The 26,945-nt window shown below is 42.8% G+C and overlaps 1 protein-coding gene across 1 annotated transcript in view; it reads left to right on the forward strand.

Annotated features, from left to right (window-relative positions):
• Nucleotides 1-26,945, forward strand: part of TIAM2 (TIAM Rac1 associated GEF 2) — a 541,563-nt gene that overhangs the window by 468,396 nt on the left and 46,222 nt on the right. Inside the window, 1 exon segment of the mRNA XM_023206084.3 lies at nucleotides 25,275-25,378. Within this exon segment, the coding sequence (XP_023061852.2) occupies nucleotides 25,275-25,378 (104 nt within the window).

Here is a 26,945-nt window from a genome sequence, read left to right on the forward strand (position 1 = left end):
TTTATTTATTTATTTATTTATTTATTTATTTATTTATTTATTTATTTTTACCAGGGAAACAGAATAAAGAGGCAGTCCTGGATCTGTTAAACCGCTATTCTATTACTCATCTTAGGCAGCCATTCGGACTGTCTAATCCTTTATACCCTATGTCTGTGTGGACAAAGAGCTTAGTTAGCCAGCCAGGCACGGTGCTTGTCCACATCATGCCTCCTGATGGAACCTTGCAGGTTCTTCTACTACCAGCCTAGTGGGAGCCACTAACCCTTTCCTGGTGTCCTGGCAAGACTGTGCTGTCTGCGTGTGACAGTCTCCCAGGTAGCGCCCCACCCGCCTCTGCCCTGAGCTTTACCATTCCTCCCCTCTCCTAAGCTCCAGGTGGCTGTTCCATAGTGATGTTGCTTGTGCTGGAAAAAACAGCCCCAGCAGACTCCTTCCCCAGACACCACAAACTTAGACTTTTCTTTTTCTTTTTGAGATAGTTACGTTGCTTGTGAAGGAAGTTAAATGCCTGTGGGCAAACATCTCAGAAGGAAGTCTTCCATTTTGAAGGTTGAGGGGACAAGAAAATAAGGGTAGGTGGGTAAATTAAAAGGTAAAAGTGAAAAAAGACCAGGTTTCTCATTCATAGGCAACATCTGAATGGCAAGAGAAGCCTATGTTTGTGGAAACTCTGAGAGGTGGCATGGTAACAAGCATACAGGTTTTGAGTCAGACGTGGGTTCGGGTCCAGGGCTGCCCTGTATGGGTTTTTTGACTCACCCAGGGAGTTCTGGGCTTTGGTGGATACTACCCCAGCCTCTTTACCCTGGTGGAAACAGTCCTGAGGTGCAGTCCACACAGCTCTGCAGATGGCCCTGGAATGAGCCCCAGCTGCTCACAGCATCCTCGCTTTCACACCTTCCATGGGCTTCCTGCCCTTCCTGCCTCACTGTCCCTGCCCCCTCCTTTGGGAATCTTAGGGTTACCTTCCAAATAAACTTCTGTACCCGAGTCCTTGGCTCAGACTCTGCTTTTGGGGGAGCCCGAATGAAGATGCGGAGCCTCACTTTTCTCATGCAGAGGATGATGTTTCTCCCCTGCCCCTGTGGACGCTGTGAGCTTGGGGGAGTTCCTGCCTGTGGCATGTTCAGCCCCGTGTTTTACTTGGCGGGAATTCTGAAAACGTGCGTCTCCTCCTCCTCCCTCTCCTTTGCAGCTTCCTGTTTTATTAAAAATTACCTTGATTTGCTTTTGCAATGAATTAGAAAACAGTAATCCCATTTTTTAACTAAAAAAGTTAAAATTTACAGAAATAAAAAATTTAAATGACTTTGAAAAACAGTTTTTAATACAACTTTGAAGTATAACTTAGCAGTGGCCAGCCATTTGAGAGCCTGCCACTCCCTAAATTTCATGTTCCCTTGGCATTGCTAGAAGGCAACCATGTACTTGGAAAGAAGGAAAGTTCTGTTTGCTTTTCCAGAGAAGCCAATCCTTTCCTTGCTATAAAAACCAAATGGTTGGCTCTCTGGGAAAGACCTGTTTTTTTAAAAATAGAAATTATAAGAATATCAGACGGTAGATGAAAAGGAAAGCCTTAAGCACTTGTTTGGGCTTATGTTGACCATCCAAACGGAATATTTATAGCCCCCTGTTGAGCACTTAAAATGTTGGGGGGCGGGGGGCCCTGGAAACAAGAGTTCAGGGCTTTCAGTCATGTCCTGAAGTTTATGTTGGTTAACCTTTGTCTCTTGATCAGTTTCAAGTGGGGGAGGGAAACCCTGTCTCTGTCTGTATCTCTGTATCTAATCAATCTTTAACTGAAAGAGGTGTTAGTCACAGTGGCAGGTCCCAGGAAGCTAGGGGGTTGCTCGTGGGTTGCTATTAAGGCTCTGCTTTTCTAGAAAAGAAGCATCCTTGCAGTATTTGACATTCATTGATACAAATAATGTTTAGGAAAATGGCTCTCAAACTTCCTAGTGCCCAGGACTCAACCTGCTGAGCTTAAAGAAAATGTAGACTCCAGGGTTTTGCTGTCGGTGCATCTTCTGCAGGAGGCTTGGGGCAGTGCAAGCCCTCTTCCCCCCTGCCCCCTCCGGCTTCTCCCGCTTTTGTTTTTTTGAGATGGAGTTTTGCGCCTGTTGCCCAGGCTGGAGTGCAATGGTGCGGTCTCGGCTCACCGCAACCTCCACCTCCTGGTTCAAGCGATTCTTCTGCCTCAGCCTCCCGAGTAGCTGGGATTACAGTCATGCACCACCATGCCTGGCTAATTTTGTATTTTTAGTAGAGATGAGGTTTCTCTATGTTGGTCAGGCTGGTCTCGAACTCCCGACCTCAGGTGATCTGCCAGCCTCGACCTCCCGAAGTGCTGGGATTACACGTGTGAGCCACCGCGCCCAGCCGCAAGCCCCATTTTTAACCTGTGCAGGTGAGGAAAGCAGCTCTGGAGAGCCAGCCTCTCTAGCCTGCATTGCCTGGAGAGCAGCCCTGGGGCTGGTGTGAGCACTCCCGCTGCCCGTTGGCCATTAGTCTAAAAGAGGTGGCCTGAAATGGAGCAGTAGGACTTACTGTTTCCTGTATGCTGAGGTTTTGAGGATGGAATGAGATAATATGCGTAAAGTTCCCAGTACATGATTGCTGTTGCGCACGTGTGTTCTTAGGAATCGTGTGTTCCAAACCTCCACCATTGTCTTTCCTTGTGTGCTCAGCATGCAGGCAGTTGACTCTTAGCTCACCTCATTTGTTGCTCAGTCCATGCTTGGAAGACACCATGTTCCATTTGGCAAATCATTTACACTAGGAAGCAAAGATCTTCCAGCTTCACTCCACTATGCCTGTGATGCTCTGTGAGGAGCAGAAGAGACAGGAATATATGGAGAATTGATGAGGGTTCAGTATGAAGTTCCTCTGCTTCCTAAGAAATGAATGACCGTTTGATTTTGCCTTGAAGGGCTTAAATTTCTGTTCTAGTTATTCACAGTGGACGGAGGAAATGTCCATAGGCTGTATTTGACTTGAGCGGAAATATCGTCTGTAAAAACTTTATAGAGAGAATTAATTTTACCACTGGAATTCCCCCAAAGAGGCCAGTGTTATTTTAGAGCCAACAAGGTGACCATTGAAGGGATTGGACGGGCCAGACCTGTTTATACTGGGATCCTGTTAATGCTGTATTTGTGATTTATGTATGAAAATCCCTTTTCTAGTGTTTGCCATCTTTTGAAACATTCCAGCAGCTTTTAAGAAAGTCTCATTGGGCATAGAGTTTCTGAACAAAGTCTTTATGTAAACACTGAACTTGTCGCATTAATGAACTCTCCATCTATAAACAGCCATTAATCCTACCTTGTTAGGATTGGAGGTATATTTAGTAGGGGACAAAATAGAAAAGACCTATGTTTTCCTTCCATTTAGACGATATAAATCCAACACATACCAGATGATGAAGGTAATTGCAGCCTGAGGTTCTTTTTTAACCTCCACGCCCCCTTTGAATCATTCTTTTTTAAAATTGCTGTGAGTAGTATAGAGTCTCAAGCTACCAGAAGCCACTTAGATATAAATTTGCTCTTTGGAATGAATTGCTCTTGGGAATGTATGTGTCCATTATATAGCTTCTCACCAGGGAAAAGAATTATAGAGCCAGCTCTGATGTGGCAAACCCACTTATTTCCTGTTGATGAGAGTGAGGGCATTTTGGCTTCCGTAGCCTGTTTGGGATGACTAACAGCATTTAGCTCAGAGAATGCTCTGTTTGTGTGTAAAACTGCTATTACTGAGTCTGGCTGGCTGACACCCCAGATTTCCAGATGTAAAAAAAATTAGTGTTCCTAAAGATGAGTGGTACTTTTTTTTTTTGGTTTTAAATCAGAAAACAATCTGATTGGGAAATACTGGCTTTACCAGTACACAGAACTTCGGTCTCAGAATTACGAGTTTGTTGTGTCTGTGCTGAAGATTGGTTTCATTTCCATCAGTGTGGAAGTGAGCGTGTGGTTTTCTGTTAGTGGTGGAAAAAATTAAGATCCTGGGATACTAATTTCCTTATAAAACTTAGTTTTGTTTGATTCTCTTTTTCTTATTCTCAGTCGTTTATTTATTCACTTGTACGTTTAACAGATAACCTTTTGTGAAATGTCAAAGGTACATAAAGGTGAATTACACATTATTTCATACTCTCAAGAAGCTCATGGTTGAATTGGAAAATACTTGTAAATAATTCCTGGCTCCAAAGAAAACAAACATTTGCAATGAAGAGAATTAGAGGTCAGAGGTGGGATTCCCACTAATTTTTCTGTTTTACAAGAGCAAAGGCACTCAGAAGCAAGGCACAGGGCTCTCATTATCAGCGTCAGAGGACAGTTTCTGAAGGGGTTTGTGCTTGATCTCAGCACTGCAGATGGACAGGCCGTGGACCTGGAGGTGTGTGGTGGCGGTGGAGTGAAGGGCATTTCACATAGAGCAAGCAAGCTGGAAGACAGAGGCTGCATGTAGAGGTCACGGGAAGAAAGGTTGGAAAGTCTATTGGGACCAGATTGTAGAAAACACTGAATTCCAGGAATTTATAACATATCATTGTATGCATCTGAAAAACCTACTAGCTAATTAACTAACTAATGAGTATTGTATTACTACTTCCCCCGCCTTCTATAAAATATGGAGAACTTATCTGCTCATTTGATGGCCACTGGAGTGTGTGTGACTTGAAAAGCTTGCCCCTGCCTGTCACCTCTCTCATTCCACCACTCTGGCTTCATTCCTTTGGATCTTAAGAGTATTGTTGTGTTGAATGATCAGAAGTCCCTTATAAAATAAATACTCAAATGTTTTAGAGTAAAGAGTGAATAAAGGAACACCCATATGTTCTCTGTAAAACCTAAGTCTTCCTCAGCATTGGGAAGCCATCTCCACTAAAGTGTGGTCCTCACCGGTCCCCTTTAGGGGTGAGGTAGATGGAATAACACCCTGCTGGCCTGTGACAGGGGCAGCTGGTGGGGAGGGGACAGCCCATGACAAAGAGGACCAGGCAGTATGAGGGTCAGGAGGAGAACTGTTAAATAAACGTTCCCAGCATTTTGAGTAAAAATCAATCTTGGCTTTTCTCTCTGAACATTAAATATAAATACATCTTTCAGATAAAAGTCTACAGAAGTTCTCTGAAGCACACTGTGTGAAATATGTGTTGGCTCTGCCACTTTTGATAGACATTTGAGAGCTTGGGATGCCAGGCAGGTCTCCTATGAAGGCAGAGTGAGCCAACTCTCTCTGAAGCAGTAGTTCTATGAAACCATTGGCTGCTGAGGAGAGGAAACTTTACAGCCTGTTACATAAGGAAAAAAAAAAAAAAAGATCTCACTTTCCTGTCGGTGTTATGAGTACTGGCTGCCAAATGGTGCTTGTTTGTGTTTCTATTTTTTTCCCCTTCTTTTGTAAGGGGCTTGAAAGTGAATTATATTTATTCCTGCCTATGAAGGAAGTGAGATCATTGGGAAGGACCAAGTGTGATAATCTTCTTCCTACTCTCATGTTTAGAGATAACTGTATTGTGACACTATCTTCACTTTTTCAGATTGGTAATGCATGTGCATGGTACGAAATGCCAGCAGTGTAGAAGGGTAAACAGTGACAGCTAAGTCCCCCAAGCTACATCAGGCAGTGGTGAAGAGCATGGACACCATCTGATGACCTGGTTCAGGTCCTGGCTCCAGCCTCTCCTACTCACTAGTTGTATGACCTTGGGCAAGTCACTTAACCCGAAAGCTTAGTTTTTGCAACTGTAAAATGGTCTAGGATTTTTGTGGGAGCAACGGACTAATATTTGGAAAGCACTAGATACTGCCTGGCACATAGTAAAGGCCATGTAAGTGTTTGTTGAATATATAGATACATTCCTCCTACCCAGTTCTTAGCCATGCAGTGTCTCTTCCAGAGGTCATCATTGTTCTTCGTTTCTTTCTCATCCTGGCCTGAAGAATTCTAAATATTGAGGAAAATTGGCTGGGTGTGGTAGCTCACGTCTGTAATCCCAGGACTTTGGGAGGCTGAGTCAGGTTGATCATTTGAGCTCAGGAGTTCAAGACCAGCCTGCGCAACATGGTGAAATCCTGTCTTTATTAAAAATACAAAAATTAGCTGGGTGTGGTGGCACACACCTGTAGTTCAGGCTATCACTTGGGAGGCTGAGGCAGGAGAATCGCTTGAACCTAGGAGGTGGAGGTTGTAGTGAGCCAAGATTGTGCCACTGCATTCCAGACTGGATGACAGATCGAGACTCTGTCTCATAAAAAACAACAACAAGAACAACAAAAATTGGGGAAAATAGTGGGGTATTTTTCTGCCTTGTTTTTATTCCATTGCCTTTGTACATGGCTATGGTGGACAGAATAATGGCCCATCCCAAACATGTCCACATTCGAATCCCCAGAACCTGTGAATATGGCAAAAGAGATTTTAAATTTCAAAATACTTTGAAGATGTGAATAAGTTAATTATCTTGAGATGGGGGATGGATTTTCATGGATTATGTAGGGGGCCCAGTGTAATCACAGGGGTCCTTATTGGAGGGAGGAGGGTCAGAATCAGAGGAGTAAATGTGATAAGGGAGGGAGAGAGGTGGCAGCCACAAGCCAAGGAAAGCAGGCAGCCTCTAGAATTTGGAAAAGGGATGGAAAGAGTCCTCCCTTAGAGCCTACAGATAGAATACAGCCCTGTGGCCTTAGTCTTCAGATTTCAGAACTGTAAGGTAATAAACTGAGTTTACGTGTCAAGCACCATGTTTGATGGCAGAAATACAAACATGAAAAAAACCACAGTTCTGGTATTCGGGGTGCTACGGTCTGGAGGCAGACGTGTGTACAGACAGCGGTCATACTCCACCATTGTCATTGGTTTTACAGTTCTCGGACATGTCGATCTCTTTCTGGACCCTTTACTATTACAAATTATTGAGGGCCCCAAAGAGCTTTAGTTATGCGGGCTACATCTATATCTATTGATAATGACTGTATTAGAAATGTAAACTGAGAAATGTCCAAAATGTTTGTTTATTTTAACATAACAATAGTGGATCCATTTTTATGTAAACACAATAAACATACTTTTAATGAAATGTCTCCTCAAACCAAAAATAAAAAAAAAAACTTAGAAGAGTAGCCTTATTTTACATTTTTGCAAATTTCTTTAATGTGCATCTTAATAGAAGAAAGCTAGATTCTCATATCAGCATCTGCATTCAGTCTGTTGCAGTGTATTGCTTTGGTGGAAGTTATTTAAAGAAAATTCATTCTTATACAGATAAATGTAGTTGGAAAAGGGAGGAGTATTTTGATACTCCTTTCAGACAACTGTGGATATTCTTTCATAGTGCCCCAAAACTCAACAAGTGGCCATTTCTTCAACGTTAGTTGCAATGTGGAACCTGAGGCATTATTGGTGGAGTTTTCTTATTTGGTGTCATTAAAATTCATTGGCCTGTCTTGCACTTGGAATAGATCTTTTACTCATGCATGATTTCATAACATGCCTTGTTTATTTGGAAATATGGGATCACTAAGTTATGTAGATCTTCCAAATGTGGACATTTCATTTCACAGTGTTAAAAATCACTTTCAGACTAGTCATAGTGGCTCACACCTATAATCCCAGGATTTTGGGAGGCTGAGGCAGGAGGATGGCTTGAGGCCAGGAGATCGAGACCAACCTGGGCACTGTAGTGAGATCCTATCTCCACAAAAAATAAAAAATTAGCTGGGCATGGTGGCTTGTGCCTATAGTCCCAGCTACTGGGGAGGCTGAGGTGGGAGGATTGCTTGAGCCTAGGAGGTTGAGTCTTCAGGGAGCTATGATTGTGCCACTCCACTCAGCCTGGGTGACAGAGCGAGACCTTGTCTCAAAAAAAAAAAAAAAAATTACACTCAGATCTCATTGGAAAAGTATTGGGAAGCTCATGGTGTCAGATACAAATTTTCCAAGATTCTGATTTTTGTTGGACAGTTTGAATTATATCTACCAATACTGTCAGGCTCATTTTGTTCCTTTTAAAGAAAATGTTTTTTTCTCACCTTTATTTTCCAAATAAAAATTGTGGTTCTTGAAAAAAAGCAGTTAGTTCAGCTCCCAACACAGTTGTACGTATGTTTTTCCTCAATGCTACGATTGTGCTTGGGTATGGAGCTGGTGAGTTGTAAGTGTGCTTCCTGAACAGATTCCAAGGGTGGAGATTTAGGACAATTACCAATTTTTGCTGCTCCATTGAGGACATTCTTAAGTGAAACTGGCGCGTTTTTAAATGTAAGAGTGTGGCAATGAAGAGCCTGATAGTGCTGAGCGCAGTTTGGTGTTCCTGCCTTGTTTGTGCTGAGACAGCAGCAGATCCTTTGCACCATCAGTGCACATGTCCTCAGAAAGGAAAAGGCAAATGCCATTTGACATTTTTCAGAAAATAATTTTCAACTTGTGGACTCCTTGGAAGGGTCTCAGTGACCCCTCTACAGACCACACCTGGAGAAGGGCTGTTCCGATACATACAGAGCAGCAACACAGAGGAGCAGAAAACTCGTGTTCCAGGTTAATCAGGGCTACTCTCCAGGGAGGGTCTCACCTGTGTTAACCCCTAGAGAATGAGAAAGTAGATGAGGGGGCATAGAGCATTCCAGGTGCAGAGAAGCTGGGAGGAGGCCAGGGCTGTCTAGCTCTGGGGAGGTGTGTGAGTAACTCAGACGGTTGGAGACTCAGGTGCAAATGGAGAAGAGGAGAAGGTAGGGTGAGACAGGTGAGGGGGCCAGTTGGCAAAGGGTCCAGGGAGCTGTGAGAAGCCTGGATGTAAAGATCCACAGGGAAAAGATGATCAGGGTGTGGTGGGTCAGATTTGTAGGTTAGAAAAACAGGCAGCCCCAGTGCCAGCCAGGGAAGCGCGTTGCAGCTGCTGCTAGTCCCCTAAGAGATGATGAATGGTGGCCAGGCAGCAATGGGCTGAGAGGTGGGTGGCACAGTGTGGCAGGCAGTCCCTGCCCTTCCCTCCCTCAGAGCACATAGGTAGCAGGCAATACTCTGTCCTCCTTTTTTTTTTACAGGGACTCTGTCTTGTATTTGACAGCAATAAATCCCTGGGCACATAAGTAGAGACATTCAACAAATATTTGCTTGAACATTTGAACAGATGAGTAGAGGATATAGGAACAACAGGACTCAGAGTATGAAAAAGAAGAAAACCCCAGGTCTTCCACTTTAAACATTTCAACATTGACATGGTTTGGCTGTGTCCCCACCCAAATCTCATCTTGAATTATAGTTCTCTTAATCCCCACGTGTCATGGTAGAGATAATTGAATTATGGGGGCAGGTTCCCCCATGCTGTTCTCATGATAGTGAGTGAGTTCTCATGAGATTTGATCATTTTATAAGGGGCTTCCCCCTTTGCTGGGCACTGATTCTTCTTGCTGCCACCATGTGAAGAAAGACATGTTTGCGTCTCCTTTCACCATGATTGTAAGTTTCCTAAGGCCTCCCCAGCTCTGCGGAACTGTGAGTCAATTAAACCTCTTTATTTTATATATTACCCAGTCTCCGGTTTGTCTTCATTAGCAACGTGAGAATGGATTAATACAAACATTAACTTTATTTTTCAACAAGATTCTAAGGCTTATGTCATATCTAAAATGTGGCTTATTTGAAGTGTGCAAAATAAAACTTGTAGGTAAGAAGGGAGCTGTGGCTTTGTTTATACCTTGAGGTTGAATCTGGGTGCAAATAATTTGAGAATTTTTTGCCTTCAAGGTGGGAGATGAACTTCCATACTCAATCCGGAATTTAGGCACGTAAATTAGGTCCATGACATGAGATTTGCAATTTTTTACCCCATGTTAGGTACCCATCACCTGTGAAGAACACACTGAGGCCAAGCTAAGAAACCAGTGATCTCTGGAGAAAAATATTTTTCTCTCATTTTACTTTTCTTTGGTTTAACAAATATTTAGTTACTGCCTATTGTATCAGGCGCTGATCTAGGAGTGCTAGAGATAAACAGGAACACAGTAGGTAAAAAAGCCTCCTTGCCCACATGGAGCTTACTTGTATTTTAGTGTGTGGACATACAGAGTAAGCAGGAACTTCACAATTAATAAGTTATGTAATGTACTCACAGATGATAAGTGTTATGGAATGAAAATTGATCAGGATGGGAGGGATGGGGAGTAGGGACCAGGCTGGTTGCAGTTGTGCACAGGGCAGGCTGGAACAATGGGCACCTAGGAGCATAGGCTTGTGGGAGGTCAAGGATGGGGCCACGTGGCCGTCAGGGGTCAAAGCCTTCCAGGCTGAGGGAACAATCACACGTGCCTTGATGTGGCCTGTTTTTCGGCAGGTGTGCCTGGAAGGGCAAGGGAAGAGCAGAGCAGTGAGAGGTGAGGCCCAGAGGAAGTGTGAGGCCCAATCAGGCCAGATCAGGCTGGCCTCAAAGACCATTGTGAGGTCCATTTATTGGAGGGAAGGGAAGAGCCGTTGCCTACGTTTGAGCAGAGAAGTGACATGATCTGACGAGTGATTGGTAAGGATCCCTCAGTGTTGTTGAAAACAGACTCAAGGGAGGCAGTGGTGGAACAGAGGCTTTGCTATCACCCTGGAGAGAGGTGAGGGGGTGGGGTCTGCTTGGGGTGGTGGCAGTGGCAGTAGAGCCAACAGAGCTTGGCCAGAGACTGGAAGGAGAGGGATCAGGGGTGACCCCCAGGTTTTGGCCTGAGCATCTGGAAGGTTGGAGTTTCCATCAGTTAAAATAGGAAGATGAGTGTGGAGCAGCTCTGGGGAAAGATGAGGAGTTGGTTTAGGAACTCCTTGTGTTTAACCTCTGTTCATGTTGAATATTTCACCTGCTTCCAAAACCGTTTTGAGATGAAAACCGATCAATAAAATTCCACAAGAGGCATCAAAATTAACAACAGAAAGAGAAAGGGGGGAAATTTTAAAAGGCATTGGTCTTTTCTCTCGATTGGATGATGTTGGGGGTTACTCTATGATTGGGAATCTTAATAACCTTATCTAGAAGATGCTCTAAATGGTAAATGAATTTACAGTGAAAACCTATCTAGAAAATTCCATTAAATTTGTCAAAATTAGCAACATAAAGAGAAAGAGAGGAAATTTGAGTGACATGTTACCTGTAATTTAAAGATGTCGACTCATAGGGTAAGGAAAACACATATTTGTTTATAGGAGAAGAAATCAATAGGCTTTGAAATACAAATTGTAGCACATCAATTCCTTTCATTTCAGACAATTTAGTTGTGATCTGTTGTAGCTCATAAATTTATTTCTGCCTTACCATACTCAGCTATGATTATTTATAAATTATCCAGTCTCATATAAATCTATTTATCTTTTATCTTTTCTTGCTTTTGGCTGTTAACATCTTTAACATGTCATGGGAAAATGTGACAAAGTTCAAATTATCCCATTTTGTTACTTGTTGGTAGCTCTGGAAAAGATTATTTGGAAAAAAGCATGTGAAATTGTTAGCAAAATTATTGTGTATCTTCTGCTAGGAGCTCTGGCCAGCTGCCCTGGGGGATGAGCAGGTGCTGTTCCACACTTTCTAGAGTGGCAGGATGCCCCCTCCTTCCAGAAGTCTCCCAGTGGGCTTGCTACCAAATCTAGACTTCCCAGTGAAGCACTTGGAAACTGCTGAATGAAACAACATGTGATTCTCCACATTTTAACATTTTTCTTCCCAAACACTAGTTATTTTCTCCTAAATTGCCATTTGTGAATCTAATTCTTTCATGTTTCAGTTGATGAATGGCCATGTCATTCTTTTGTGAAGTTTAGGCATCTTTGCATAGCAGTATTAGCAACATTATTTGAACATTTGTTGAATTTTGTCATTATTTTATACAAATAATTGAGGAAAAATGGGGACTGAAAATGGTGATAAGAAGCCTAGCTTTCCTAACCTTAATACCCATGACTCCAAAATGCCAGTCACCGGGTGTGTCCAGCCAGCAAGACTTTAGCTCCATGTGGATGTTCTTTGACCTTGACTGTATTAGTCTATTCTCATGCTGCTAATAAAGACATACCTGAGACTGAGTAATTTCTATAAGAAAGGTTTAATTGACTCACAGTTCCACCGGGCTGGGGAGGCCTCAGGAAACTTACAATCACGGTGGAAGGGGAAGCAAACACATCCTTCTTCACGTGGCAGTGGCAAGCAGAAGTGCCGACCAAAAGGGGGAAAGCCCCTCATGAAACCATCAGATTTCGTTTGAACTCACTATCACCAGAACATCATGGAAGTAACCATGCCCATGATTCAATTACCTCCCAGTGGGTCCCTCCCAGGACAGGTGGGGATTATGGGAACTACAATTCAAGATGAGATTTGGGTGGGAACACAGCCAAACCATATCACTGAGTAAGTCAGTATGTGTTCACTGGGGAAAGAGGAGAAAATTAATGCATGTTCTAGGTATATTTAAAAGGTGCGGCATAAATAGAAGTGTTATCATTTTTTGGGATCTTTGGGAGTAGAAGTTCACAGAACCTAAATACTCACCTTTCATGCTTCTCTTTTACAATTGTAGTCTGTGAGAAGTATGGGGCTGCTTGCATGTTGCACTGGTGATATCGTGGGCTCTTTCTCTTTTGAACTCTGAAAACATTTTGTCTGTATTCCTGATATGGAAGTTGCCTTGCAATATAGCTCTCTGTGTGCCTGTCCTAATTAACCTACTGCTGACAATCCCTTGAAAACAGGGACTTTGAAGAGTATAAAGGATGTTTCAGACACAGCAGCCAGCACAATTCTTGATAAAAATAGCAGGCATTGAGTAAATAGCTATTGAGTGAAAGGAAGGTTGTTAGAAATCTCTTAATGAAAGTTAAGGCAACGTTCTTGAGAATGGATTATGGGGGGTAAAAGGAATCCTTGGAACACATCTTGAGGCTTCCAAGATTTCTTCTTTATAAATCTGATGCAAGGGAATGGTGCCGAGACTTTCTTGAGCCGAGGTCTCCATCACTGGCACATGAGTGGAGGGCACCCTGGGATGGCCCATAGCTGTGGTGGTGGAGAACCACATGCCCCAGCTCTGGAGTCCTGCTGTATGTCCTGGGAGTCCACGGAGCCTAGCTGCTGGCCCACGTCTGTGCTGTTCTTCAGTTTTAATGGGCTAATTGGTGTCCATGACAGTTAATTTGCCAGCTAAACCAAAACCACAACTAACAAAGAACAGTAACTTCTTTTTTTTTTTTTAATTAAAAAAATTTTTTTGAGATGGAGTCTCGCTTTGTCACCCAGACAAATGGTGCGATCTCAGCTCACTGCGACCTCTGCCTCCCAGGTTCAAGTGATTCTTCTGCCTCAGCCTCCTATGTAGCTGGGACTACAGGCATGTACCACTACCCCCAGATAATTTTTGTATTTTTAAAATAGAGACAGGGTTTCATCATGTTAGCTAGGCTGGTCTCGAACTCCTGACCTCAGGTTATCTGCCCACCTCGTCCTCCCAAAGTGCTGGGATTACAGGTGTAAGCCAACGTGCCCAGCCTAAGAACAGTAACTTCTATTATCACCAGTATAGGCCAATAGTGACAGTGAGTTGTTTTAATTTGGGGATAGTAACATTTGTAAAAGACTATGGGTCTCAAATAAAGTCTCAAATGGATTCTAGTTCCTGGCTTTGTCATCTGTGACCTTGGGCAGGTTACTATAACTATTTTCTTGACTCTTAAAACAAGGGATCAGGCAAAATAGTTTAAAATGTTTTCCTTCTCTCTCTAAAATTCTTGTATTTAATGTGATTGAAGTGACAATGTAAGGACTACAGGAGTGTACATTTCCTCCAAAATTTTATGGACTGAAAAAAGCAAAGTAATGGATCAAACATTCCATTTTGGTTTTGCAGCCAGTCTCATTCCCTCCTTAAATAGAGTCAGGTCTTGACTGCAGTAGAGAACGTGTTTGTTAAGCCTTCATAATAATGGCAGGCTGTCTCAATATAAAGATCACAAAGAACCTTAAAAACATTAATTATTCCTCACATCACCCTGATGGAGCAGAGACGTGTTATTATCGTTTTACTTTCACAGCTGGGTAAATCAAGGTATAGAGACACATCAAGCCTCTGGTGCTTTGGACGAGGTCATAGTCAGTGGCACATACAGATAGAACTGTGTCTTCCCGTTTTTCCTTTCATGTAGGGAAAAATGCCTGGATTTTAACTGCTTTTTTTTTCCTTTTAAAGATTTATCTATTAATATTCATAGAGTAAAACCCAGTTATAATTCGCCTTGCAGTAAAGCAAATTTAGATGTGACCGGATTGCTGATAGCCCTTGTCTTATCTGGATTCTTATCGGGGGGTTGGGACTGACAATCAGAAAGTTCTCGTAATTATCTGGGAGTTTCTCAGTTCAGGGAAAGGTCAGCTGTTTGTGGTCATAGCTTCACTATCTGTTCTTGTTCCTTTTTTGATGGTTCATACAGCTTTTCATTAACCTTGCAATCATGTGACCAGATATTTCCTGTGATTTAGTTCTTTGGAACCCTCTTATGGTGGAGTTTTGCTGTTAATTCTAACTTCTGCCCTGGAATATCTACCCTGACTTCCTTATCTTCTTTTTTAAAAACTGAATAGAATTAACATACTATACAATTTACCTTTTACAGTGTGCCATTAAGTGGTTTTTAGTATATTCACAAAATTGTGCAACCATCACTACTGTCTAATTCCACAACAGTTTTATCCCCTCAAAAAAGAAGACTCACACCCATCAGAAGTCACTCCTCGGGCCGGGCGCGGTGGCCCACGCCTGTAATCCCAGCACTTTGGGAGGCCTAGGCAGGCAGATCACAAGGTCAACATGGTGAAACCCCATCTTTACTAAAAATACAAAAACTAGCTGGGCGTGGTGGTGTGCATCTGTAGTCCCAGCTACTTGGGAGGCTGAGGCAGGAAAATCACCTGAACCCGGGAGGCAGAAGTTGCAGTGAGCCAAGATCGTGCCACTGCACTCCAGCCTGGTGACAGAGCGAGACTCCGTCTCAAAAATAAAGTAAAAAAAAAAAAAAAATGAAGTCACTCCTCATCCTCCATTCCCCAACCCCAGCTCCTGGCAGCTATGAATCTACTTTCTGTTTCTGTGGATTTACCTATTCTGGGCATTTCATATAAAAATTAAAATACAATGTGTAACCTGTCGTGCCTGGCTCCTTTCACTTAGCATAATGTTTTCAGGGTTCATCCATGTTGTAGCATGAATCAATCCTTCATTCCTTTTTATGGCTGAATAATATTCAATTTCACCTTCTTTTAATCCAAGAGAACCATAGCACTTACTGAAAAGTTTCCTCAAATTTTCTTTTTTCCGTAGCAACTTTCTCTAATAGAATCTCATGTGTACTTTTTTCTAGGTTTCTTCTCAAAGTCCTTAAATAGAGCTCCAGCTAAGTAGTTCCTAAGGGCTTTGAACTGAAATTCAACTTTGTTAAAATTCTTTGAGTGTTTGAAATGCAGTATTGTCTGTTACATGCTTCTGAAGGTAAGTGAGTGTGGCTTTTGGGTGTCCTACCAGTGCTAGTGGGTGTCTGTTTCCTTGCAGTACCAAAACCTTGGTTGAAGATCTCTCTCATCATTGACGGTGTATTTTTCGTTGGGGCTCTGATAAAACCCCATGGGAGGCACTGCACCTTCTTTCTTTGGGTTAAGCACGCTGCCTCAGTCACTGCCGTAGCCTTCTTGGCAAAGGAGGATGTGGGTACATCTAAACACTCTTTTTCATTGTTCTCAGGAGTGTTGCCGTCAGTGTGGAGGTGGCTGTGGCAGCACCTTTCTACTGTGAGAACATCCGCCATGTTCCTGTTCCTTTAAGTATTCTTTCCCACTGTAAGGACATTTATCACAAGACAGTTGAATCAGATCCTGGCAGCCTGCTATTAAGAAACATTTACCACCAGCATTTACTTTACCACTCTCTGTTGCTGGTGTTAGCTTGCATTGTCAAAAACATCACCAATTGGAATGTGACCTCAGGTTAAATGGACTTGGAAGATTTATGAAATATTTATCTTTCTAGCACAGTATTTATGCTATAATAGAATTTATTTCTTTGCAAGCTTAATAACATTCAAATTGCTGCTTTGAATTTCCCTGACACGAGTCATAATGATAAAAAAATGCAAAGCCCCAGATATGGTCAGAAAAGAAGACCGATTTTATCTATATGAAGAGTAGGTAATAATAAATGGTGATCTCTTTGTTAATGGTGCAGTTTAGGACCTGACTCACCTTTGAATGTGGTCACTCAAGAGTTATTTTTTTTCTCTCAGTTATTTCTGTTATTTTATTTAAATGCTTTGTTTTCATTCTCTTTCACTGACTGATGATCAGAAATATTTGCCTGGATGGCACAGTACAGCTGATGTCATTAATGAAAGACGTCACAAACCACTGCACTTTAAAGTAAAGTATGAGTAAAATTTAGGACTATCTGTGTTACTTAAATATATACATTGCTATATAAAGTTTACAAATTTAAATTTACTTATTTAGAAGAAATTGTCTTAAAAGCAAGGTCTCACTCTGTCGCCTAGGCTGGAGTGCAACGGCATAATCACAAGCCACTGCAGCCTCTACCTCCTGGTGATCCTCCTGCCTCAGCCTCCTGAGTGGCTGGGACTACAGGTGTGCAACACCATACTGGATAACTTTTTTTTTTAAAATAGAGGTGGAGTCTTTCCATGTTGCCCAGGCTGGTCTTAAACTATTGACCACAAGCAATCCTCCTGCCTTGGCCTCCCAGAGTTCTGGGATTATAGGCATGAATCACCCCACTGGCCACAAAGTTAAATTTAAAAGGAGAGATTGTGGCTGGGTGCGGTGGCTCACGTCTATAATCCCAGCACTTTGGGAGGCTGAGGTGCGTGGATCACTTGAGGTCAGGAGGTTGAGACCATCCTGGTCAATATGACCAACCCTGTCTCTACTAAAAATACAAAAAAAAAAAAAAAAAAAAAAAAAATTAGCCGAGTATGGTGGTGTGTACCCATAGTCCCAGCTCCCGGGGAGGCTGAGACGCAAGAATCACACCTGGGAAGCAGAGGTTGCAGTGAGCTGAGTTCGCACCACTGCACTCCAGCCTGGGCAACAGAGCAAGGCTCTGTCTCAAAGAAAAATAAAATAAAATAAAATAAAAGGAGAGATTCGCAAAGATGTTCTTTGCAAATGTTCAATGTGCTCTTTGTACTGAGATAACTGGCTGTGAGCATTAATGCAGAGTTTTGTAATAGTGGGTGAAGCTTGGAGAACTGAAAAAAAGGCTTAATTTTCTATTTACATAACGCTATTAAGCCTCAGCTGGCAGCTTTGATTTACCAAAATTTTAATCTTTTCTTAAAATTGCATTTGTACTTTTTTAAAAAACAAAAGATACATAAAATGAAGGAATTGAATGAGGTAATTTCAGAGTTTCTTTTCTGATCTAAAATTCTTTGATTCCCTACAACTGTTTCGTTTATGGAATTGTATAGGATAAATTCTGAGAAACTGAATAGAAAAACTGAGTAAATCAAATAGATTAATAGCATAATTCAAACAAAGTACATTATTTTATCTGGATGTGAGTAGATAGTAGAATGTAAGTATTAAATGTCAGAGACGTGTAACTCTAGTGCCACAATGGATTATGTAGTTGAAAACTTAATTAAACCATTTATTATTCACTTGTAACTACTTTGACATTATTTTTTAGATTTTTTTCAGTCTTCTTAGAAAATTATTCTTCTATAGTTTTCACATCAGAAGGGGTTTCTAAGGATTAATGATTTAATCAACTAAAAACATTTTTTGAGCCTGAGATGATAGTCCCACTGAAAGACACTTCATCATTATCTGGCTGCTATATTTTTAATTGCTTTAGTGAGTATATTTTATCTTTCTTTGGGAAGTGAGGGAGGCTAATACTCAGAGGGTGCAAAATGCTATGGGTTGGGTGCATTTTGCGTCCTCTGATGCCACTTGATTTTCCTAGAAGTAAAGTTGAGGTCCTGGCCATGGGGAGAGGCAGAGGCAGTTCTCAGAAGTGGTGGTGCTGACATTTTGGAAGTTTGTGATTCTGTTTTTGGTTATCATAATGATTCCAGGGATGGTGACATTTGGTAGTTGGGGACATGGTTGCTGGACATCCTACAGTGATCAAGTTAATCCCATATATTGCACGTTGTTCAATTGGACCTTAGTGGAGGTGAAAAAAACATGCATATAATTATCTGAGCTAGGAATTACCTCCATTTTACAAAGAAATGCAAATTATTTTTTCCCCACAGCTATAGGGTACTTGGATTTTCTGGGAAGATGGCAACCCAATAAAAAAGGGAAGTACGTCCTTTGTTTTGCTCAGAACTTTGCCAAGAGTTTTGCCATTTTGGAAAATCACGTCACTGATGGTCATACCACTAAGGCACACTCTGCATTGGTCTGTGGTGAAGCTTGGGACAAAGCCTGTAGAGCCAGTGGCTGACAGCTTCCTCACGGCTTTTAGAGAGGTTCTGCTGCCATTTACATATGGAGTATGATTCAAACAAAGTATTCAAACACATGGTTTTTAATTATAAATTACTTTCCATTTATTTTTCTTTTTGTGTTATTTTTAGGGTAGTATATTGCTTTTGAAGAAACTATGTATGGAGGTAGATTATATTAAGAATGATTTTTATTTCAGGATAGTAAAAGTATGTACTGTCAAAAAGGACCCTTTGGAGATGAGAGTATTAAAAATCAGTGTACTATAATATATGCTTTGAAGCATGAAAAACATATTTGAAAAACAGTTTTCATTCTCATGCCCGATACTTTTAGTCTATTTCAAATGAATCCTTAGTCCGCATATTGAAGCATGGCTTTTTCCGATGCCGTGACTCTTGTCTTAGTTCATTTGCGCTACTGTAAAGAATACCACACACTGGGTAATTTTGAAACAAATTTATGGGCTCGTAGTCCTAGAGGCTGGGAAGTCCAGTATCAAGGTGCCATTAGGTCAAGATGGCACCTTTAACACTGCTGCGTCCTCACATGGCTGAAGGTGGAAGAGTAAACATCGGAAGAGAACAGAGCCACTGCTGAGAGCCCTTTTTATCATGGCATTAATATTCATGAGTCATGGGTAGCGCCCTCATGACCTCAACACCTCCCACTAAGTCTACCTCCCAACACTGCTGCATTGAGGATTAAGCTTCCAACACGTGAATTCTGGGGAATACATTCAAACCATAGCAACTACCATTATTAATTTCTAGAAAAAAAAGTCATCTTGTACCTAAGAAGAGAAAACAAATACTCTCTTGTCACTTTGCATTTCTTGCTTTTGGCTACAGATTAATACCATGTTGAGATTTTTAATTTAATTTCTCTTTAATTGCTGTTCCTGAGAACTGAGGAGGTACTCTCAGACTTTGGGGTGGAGTGGTTCTTAGATCACTTTTTCTAGGAACCAGTTGTCTATCCTCAGGAGGCCCCATCCTGGCTGCTGGAAAGGCAGGGGAACTCTTCCCTACCTGTCCTTAAGATCAGGAGCTGCCTGGTGTCTCCAGGGTCTGCTGGTGGCCACCTGGTGGGTGTCCAGGGACTACAGAGAACTTTGTTGCCTAGTCTCTTGCTGCCTGGTTGAGTAGGGAGGAGGCTGCCGGCAAGACTGGAGTTATGGGATGGCATCAGCCAGATGAACCATATGTAGCTGCCTGAGGAGAGTCAGGCTTCCTTAGGATTAAGCTGCAGGTGGGGTGCTGGCAGGGACACCATCATGCATGCCAGGCCTTCTCCCAAGCTTCCCATTGCTGCCCCTTTCCAAAGAATTCCCCTTTGAGCCTATCACAGTGAGCACCTAGATCTATTGGTGCTTTCTGGGCAACAGGAAAAAGAAATGGCAAAACCCACACATTTGCATATTAACTGTGCTAGGTTGGATTTGGAAATGATGTAACTACATTTTGAATTCAGATTACGAGCTGTGTGGGTGAGGCAACCTTAACTTCAACATTTTCTGATATTTCTGTTTTTAAGTTGATACCCAGGATGTTCCTTGAACAAATTTTGCCCTTTCATTGTAAAAGGATCTGGGGTTGCCAGTGGCTTGGCTGACTGTGGTGCTAATGGGCCAGGTTACTGATGCACAGTTCAGGAGGAAGCTGAATGACCAGGTGTCTCAAACCTAAAGCCACATTAGTTCCCCAGTTGTCTGTAAGGAGCTATAGGCTGTGCAGAAGAGCGGGGAGGCAGGCATTTTCTGTGGTAGCTTGCCTGGAGTGTCATCCTTGTCCACAGCATCGTTTTTTGTTTGTTTGTTTGTTTGTTTTGAGATGGAATCTCGCCCTGTTGCCCAGGCTGGAGTGCAGTGGTGTGATGGCGGCTCACTGCAACCTCTGCCTCCCGGGTTCAAGTGATTCTCCTGCCTCAGCCTCCTGAGTAGCTGGGACTACAGGTGCCCGCCACCATGTCTGGCTAATTTTTTGTATTTTTAGTAGAGACGGGGTTTCACCATGTTAGCCAGGATGGTCTCGATCTCCTGACCTCGTGGTCTGCCCCCCTTAACCTCCTAAAGTGCTGCGATTACAGGTGTGAGCCATGGCGCCCAGCCCACAGCATGTTGATTAAAGGAGAAAGATGGCTGAGCCTGGTCTCGTGACTGCTCTGGTCATGGCACCTTGTACTCAGTGGATGCACAGTGTCTGGCACCCATGGGAATTAGGGGGTAAATAAATTAAATGACAGATCCAAATTGAGGGGGCCAGACTGTAACTTGGGACGTTGCAGCTCTGCCGGCTCAAGTGCTAAGTAGAAGCTCTTCCGCTAAGTAGAAGCTTTTGTTGGCTGTGCTAAATGTTAGATTTTTTCAAATTGTTAGACCTCTGCCCCAAAGGGTTAATTTCCATGAGGAATGTGATGAGAATGACAAAAGGGTGTATTAACCAGATACAAATAGATAACTCTTGACATGAATTTATAATTTGTTTTTTTTTCATGATTTGCAGTCAGATTGGCCAGAGGCTTTTTCTGGAGCATGTCTGAACATCTGTACTGTACAATGCTGAGTGCAGGGCGGGCAGGAAGCAAGTGCTTATTACTCGCTGATAGGGACAAACAGCCCCTAAAACATGTTGCACTGTATATGTCCTGATGAGGCTCTCCCAGGTGGGAAGCCAGATTTTCGCCTGGGAGGGGCAGGATATATTTACTCCCTTTAGCAGCTGGTGCTCGGGACGTGGGCAGAATATAAGGGGGCTATGTATAGGCATTTGGCACCCAGGACAGGATGCCTGTTTCAAACAGCTTTGTAAATAAGCATTCGGATTTTACCAGCCTTCACTCTTTTTAAAGCCAGTCTTCTATTCTGCCAGAATGTACTTTTATCTCATGTCTCTTCTCTAAAGAAAACTAAGGGCACCCTCCTTTTATGGGGATACAGGTCCTGGTAAAAGTGGAGGCTCCCAGAGCTGGGGATGGCAGCTGTGAACACTGTCCAGCTCGGATTCTCCAGTGCTCTGTCATGTCCAGGACGGTGCTGGCACATTGCTGGTGGCCGCAGGGACTCTGTGTATGCCCAGATACATTCCACCTGGGGGAAACTTGAGCAGTAGAACACCTCTGAGATTTCCTGTCTTGGCAGATCTCAGGAACTGCCCACAGCTGCCTTCTCTTCTCAGATCCCCAGGGCCCGCCTCAGTGGGAGCTGGTTCCTTTGGGCCATCCTGTCCAAGCCTGTGCCTCAGAACCTGGTGGCACCCAACACGTTCTAGGGGGCCCAAGGGAGCCTCACTGATTCAAAGCTAAGCCTTTATCCTGGAGTGAGCAGGGTTCTGACGGGAAGGGTCAATATTCTCTTACCAGGTACACGTTGCCCCGTTTCTCATGCTTACCTGAAACGAGTCTCTTTCTCGCTAAGTGAATGAGTACCTCTTGGTCTCCTTTATAAGAGGCGAGCAGTGGTTCGGGGAGTTTTCAGTGTTTAAGTTCCAAAATCTTGTGAAGAGTTTGACTCAGATGACTCAGGATTCACTCGGCACCCGCTTTTGACATCAGCCGTGCTATTTTCACCAGCATCCATCCGGCACCTCGGGCTCCAAAGCTCCTTATGCCTTTGCCATAGCTGAGTTCTTCGTGGGACGCAAGGTCTTGTTCATCTTTGTATCCCTGGTACTTAGTACATGCCTGATGTGCAGCAGGCACTGTGAAATCCCTGTCATCCATGAATGTGCATGTGGATTGTGTGTCCTATTTCCTGTACTTGATGTAACTCTTGGGAAATACCAGGGCTCCTTATTTTCAAGGTAAAGGCAGCACTAGTGCAAATTTGATTCTGTAGCACTTTTACATTGTGTGGCTTCTGTGACATGACTCTTTTTTGATGGCCTTATACTTCTTGCTTACTTCTCTATAAAAAGAAAAGTACCTCTCTTGAGGGTCACCCTCTCCCGTACCCTTATGCACTGATGTTTCTATGGTTCTCTCCTCGGTCCTCTTGATGTCCTCCATTCCCTTGGCTTCACTGCTATGGAGAGATAGTCTGATGACTTCCAAATCCATGTCTCTGTGAAGACCTTTCTGAGCTTTAGACTCTGGACTCCCGACCACTGAAAATCTCCCACTGCATGGCCCGCACATGTCTCAGACTCAGCGCTGCGGGAGCTAAGCTTGTTATCGCCAGTTCTCCCCTTGTCGCGTTTCCCATCTACCCAGTCACCTAGAATGTAGAAACCAGTCTTCCTCGATGCCTCTTTTCTGTATTTTCTTATATCTAATAAATGACAAAGAGGGGACCCATGGAATCTACCTCCTCAAATGCTCAACCATCCCTTACTTTTTTCTGTTGCTCTCTTCTGTGATGTTCTGGTCCTTACACCTTGTACTTGTGATGTCACTATGACTTTCTTGTCCTCCATCCATCCGTCCATCGAGGACAGTCTTCCATCTCTGCCCCACTCTGTGCAGCCACACTCGGCAAGTTCCCCGGTGGTGCCCGGCTCCTCCTAACATTCGCCTTTACTCAGGCTGCTTCCGGTCCCGGAATCCCCTCTCCCTGCTGCCCACCCTGCCTTGTCATCTTCAGCTTGAAAGTCAAATAGATACTCCGCCGACATAAAGCCTTTGCTCACATGTCTGCTTTCCTCTGAAGTGTTTTAAGGGCCCAGGGAGAATTGACTTGCTTCCTGAGTGTCCCCACTCAGCAGCCTGTGGACTTCCCTCATAGCATCTGTGACACATGGTTGCACTCATCACTCCGTCCGCCCCTCCCTCACCAACTGCCTCTCCCCAGACTAGAAGCAGCCCGTGAGAGCATTTCACTCATTTTTGCATCCGCAGCTGCTCACACAGTGCCTGGAAAACAGCTGCTACTCAAGAAGTATGTGTTGAGTGCAGGAACGGAGAGATGCACTTAGGCTGGATGCAATAGGAGTGAGGGCTGCTGTTCTTTTGTGACTTACCTAAATTGGTCTCCCTTAGGCCAAGGTATACACATCAGAGAAAGGGGGCAGTCTTAGAAGACAGCGGTGGGTCGCTTGGGGTTGAGGGTCTCGTCTTAATCCCCATGCAGTCAGCTTGTTGGTGAGGGGACTGCCTCTGTGTTGTGGCATTAGGGGACTAGAGGAGGCAGGCCCAAGTATCCTTGCTTGTCATTGCTACTCAAAATTTCCCCAGGGAGCCTCATGCCTTTCAGGTCAGCACTGCCTTCCCTGGGCTAACTTTGCAACCAACAGCAGTGAGGTATGACCGAGATTATCTGTCTAGTCCTTATCTGGATGAGATTAGGATGTTGGAAGAGGAAATGGAAGAAAAAAATTAGAGCTGCAGAATTCTGTAGATCATTATATGTTTTCCGGAGGCCTTTCCCCATCTTAGATGTGAGTGCCTGTGTGGTGGTTGGTAATATCAGCATGAACCTGCTGCTGGCATTCTTCTGTCTCAGCTGTGCCAACCTCCAGGGGTTCCCCTAGCTTCTAAAGGTTTTCTAGAAACCATCTTCCCTGCCCCCATCATGCTGGGCAGTTTCTTTGTTTGCAAGTCTATCCAAGCCTCTTGGGCCTAGATCAGCTCAGATTGAGTTCTTGGACCTGAATGGGATCAGAAATCATCTGGTTTCACCTAGTTGAGGGGACATTCTATCAAATACAAGAATTACAATGAAAACTTGTGTTTTGTTTTGATAGAGGCTGGTCTTTCTGTCTCTATTGGAGAAGAGTGCTGAGGATGGGATGTGTGCTTCCAGTTGTAGGCTGGAAAACTATGTGTTCTACTTATTTCATATTATTTATTTAAAATTTTTAATGTTTTAGTTTTTAATTTACTTACATTTAAAATTTTTATTTTTATTATTTTTATATTTTAATTATTGCCCCCTCCCCTCCCTTCCCTACCTCTTCCCTCTCCTTCCTTCCCATCCTCTTTCCTTTTCTTTCCTTTCTCGATAGGGTCTCATTCTGTCATCCAGACTGGAGTGCAGTGGCATGATTACTGCTCACTGCAGCCTTGAACTCCTGGGCTCAAGCAATCCTCCTGCCTCAGCCCTCCAAGTAACTAGGATTATAGCTGCATACCACTGTGCCTGATTTTTTCTTTTTTTAATTTCTTGTAAAGACAAGGTCTCACTATGTTGCCCAGGTTGGTCTCGAACTCCTGGTCTTAAGTGATTCTCCCACCTTGGCCTCCCACAGGGCTGAGATTACAGGCATGAGCCACACACCTGGCCCATATTATTTCTTAGCCTTTAATCTGGAAGTTAATAAGGGTTTACTGATCTTCTTGGACCTTTAAGTTAGGATGCAATTGTGGTTGATGCCAGCCAAAGAAACATGCTTGTAAATGAGCAAGTTGTAGATTGTAATAAGTATAATATTCCGTCATTGGTTTCCCAAGATTCCCTGGTAATTTTGCCTTCCCTTAGCCAACAATAGGGAAATACCAACAAAATTGTTGCTGTTTGATTGTAGGTCCAAATAAATTACTCAAGACCAGAGCTTAGGGAAGTATAGTTTACACAACAATGAGAAGAGTGACAAGGCATTTAAGTCATTATTTTGATTGGTCTCTTTTGACCAAAGCAGGCAGATGTTGCCTTTTCAATTAGCAAGAGCCTAGATCTGTTTCAGAAGACCATCTGTGTGCATAATTGTAACCTCAGTGTTATTCAGGACGGCTCTGTACTGCCTCCTAGGTTGTTTTCTTCTTTCCTTTCTCCATCTGAGCCTTTAAACCAGGCGTTATTATTCTCTGCAAATGACCAAACTCATGTACGTTTTTGTCATTTTTCGTGCAGATTTCAGCAACGTCCCTGATATCACAACAGGTCTGAAAAGGAGTCAGACAGATGGCACTCTGGATCAGGTTTCCCACAGGGAGAAAATGGAGCAGACATTCAGGGTAAGATACTGACCTAAATTGCAAACCAAGAACCAGGCAGGCTCTTACCCAAGGTGGGGAAAGGAGATGGAGTTACCTATCTCTAGGTCCAGCAGTTCAACATATATATATATATATACACACACACACACACACATACATACACATACATATACATATATATATTTTTTAAGGATACAGCTTCCTTATTTTTGTATTTTTTTGAAGTGAAGTACTAATCAGAACCATTTACTTTAGCCAGAATTCCTCCATGACTTCTGGTATGCCATCAAAGAGCAGTGCACACTCTGCTGTTCATATATTGTGCTGGCTTTGCTTAGTGATTTTGACAGGGAAAACCTTGTCAAAAGGTGTTAATTAGTATTCTCTTTCTTTCTTACATTTTTTTTTTGGCTGAAGATAAATTATTTTTGGAATGTTGTCATTTTGTGTGGTAAAACATATATAACATAAAATATTCCTTTTTTACTATTTTCAAGTGTATGCTTCTTTGGCGTTAAGTATATTCACATTGGTTTGCAACCACCACCACCATCTAGAACTTTTTCATTATTCCAGACAGAAACTCTATACCCCTTAAACAATAACTCTCTATTTCCCCCACTTTTAACAGAAAGTTCTACTTTCTGTCTTATTTGCCAATTTCTAGGTGCCTCATATACATTTCTAGGTGCCAATTTCTAGGCACAGTATTTGTCGTTTTGTTTCTGGCTTATTTCACTTAACATATGTCTTCTGGGTTAATCCAGGTTGTAGCATGTGTCAGGCTTTCATTCTTTTTTACGGCCGAATAATATTCCATTATACAGATACACCACATTTTGTTTATTCATTCATCTGTTAATAGACACTTGGATTATTGCTGCTATTGTGGGTAATGCTGGAGTGAATGTTGATGTAAGATTTATCTGCATGAATGCTTGTTTTCAGGCCAAGGAGTGGAATTGCCAGGCCATGTGGTGATTCTCTGTTTAGCTTTTTGAGGAACAGCCCATGGTCTCCCACAATGCTGCACTATTTGACATTCCCAGCAGCAATGTAGGAGGCTTCTACTTTATCCACATCCTTGGGAGCATTTGTTACATTCCATTCCTTTCCTGCATTTTTAACTGTTCATTAGCTGCTACCCTTTCAGAAATGGTCTGATTGACATAATCTGTGCTAATATCCAGTCCAGTTTTTAATTGATTTTGAAATTATACATCTTCTGTATTGTATTTGTCTTCAATACAAAATAAGAATGGAAGAAATAGAAGCAATGATAGGCATTTAAATGAAAGTTATAAAGTGGAACAATGCCTCAGTTGGGTTTAGACTAACACTATCACAAGATTCTTGGGGTATCACTTTACCAGCTGGAAACCTCTGTGGCCAAGGGTGCCTTTGCCCAGCTTTTGCTTGGGCCCACTAGGCCTACTCGACTTGGCAGATTGTGCTCGACTTACACTGCTGGCCTGCATCCCATGCCTGCCAAGAGTGAGCAGAGTAGTGAGGGGTATGTCAGTGAGCGCAGTGGTGAGGGGTGTGTCAGTGAGCATGTGTGGGGTCTGGCCACCATGCACAGGCA

Source organism: Piliocolobus tephrosceles, chromosome 5 (genome assembly GCF_002776525.5).
Source record: "Piliocolobus tephrosceles isolate RC106 chromosome 5, ASM277652v3, whole genome shotgun sequence".
NCBI classification, from domain to species: domain Eukaryota; kingdom Metazoa; phylum Chordata; class Mammalia; order Primates; family Cercopithecidae; genus Piliocolobus; species Piliocolobus tephrosceles.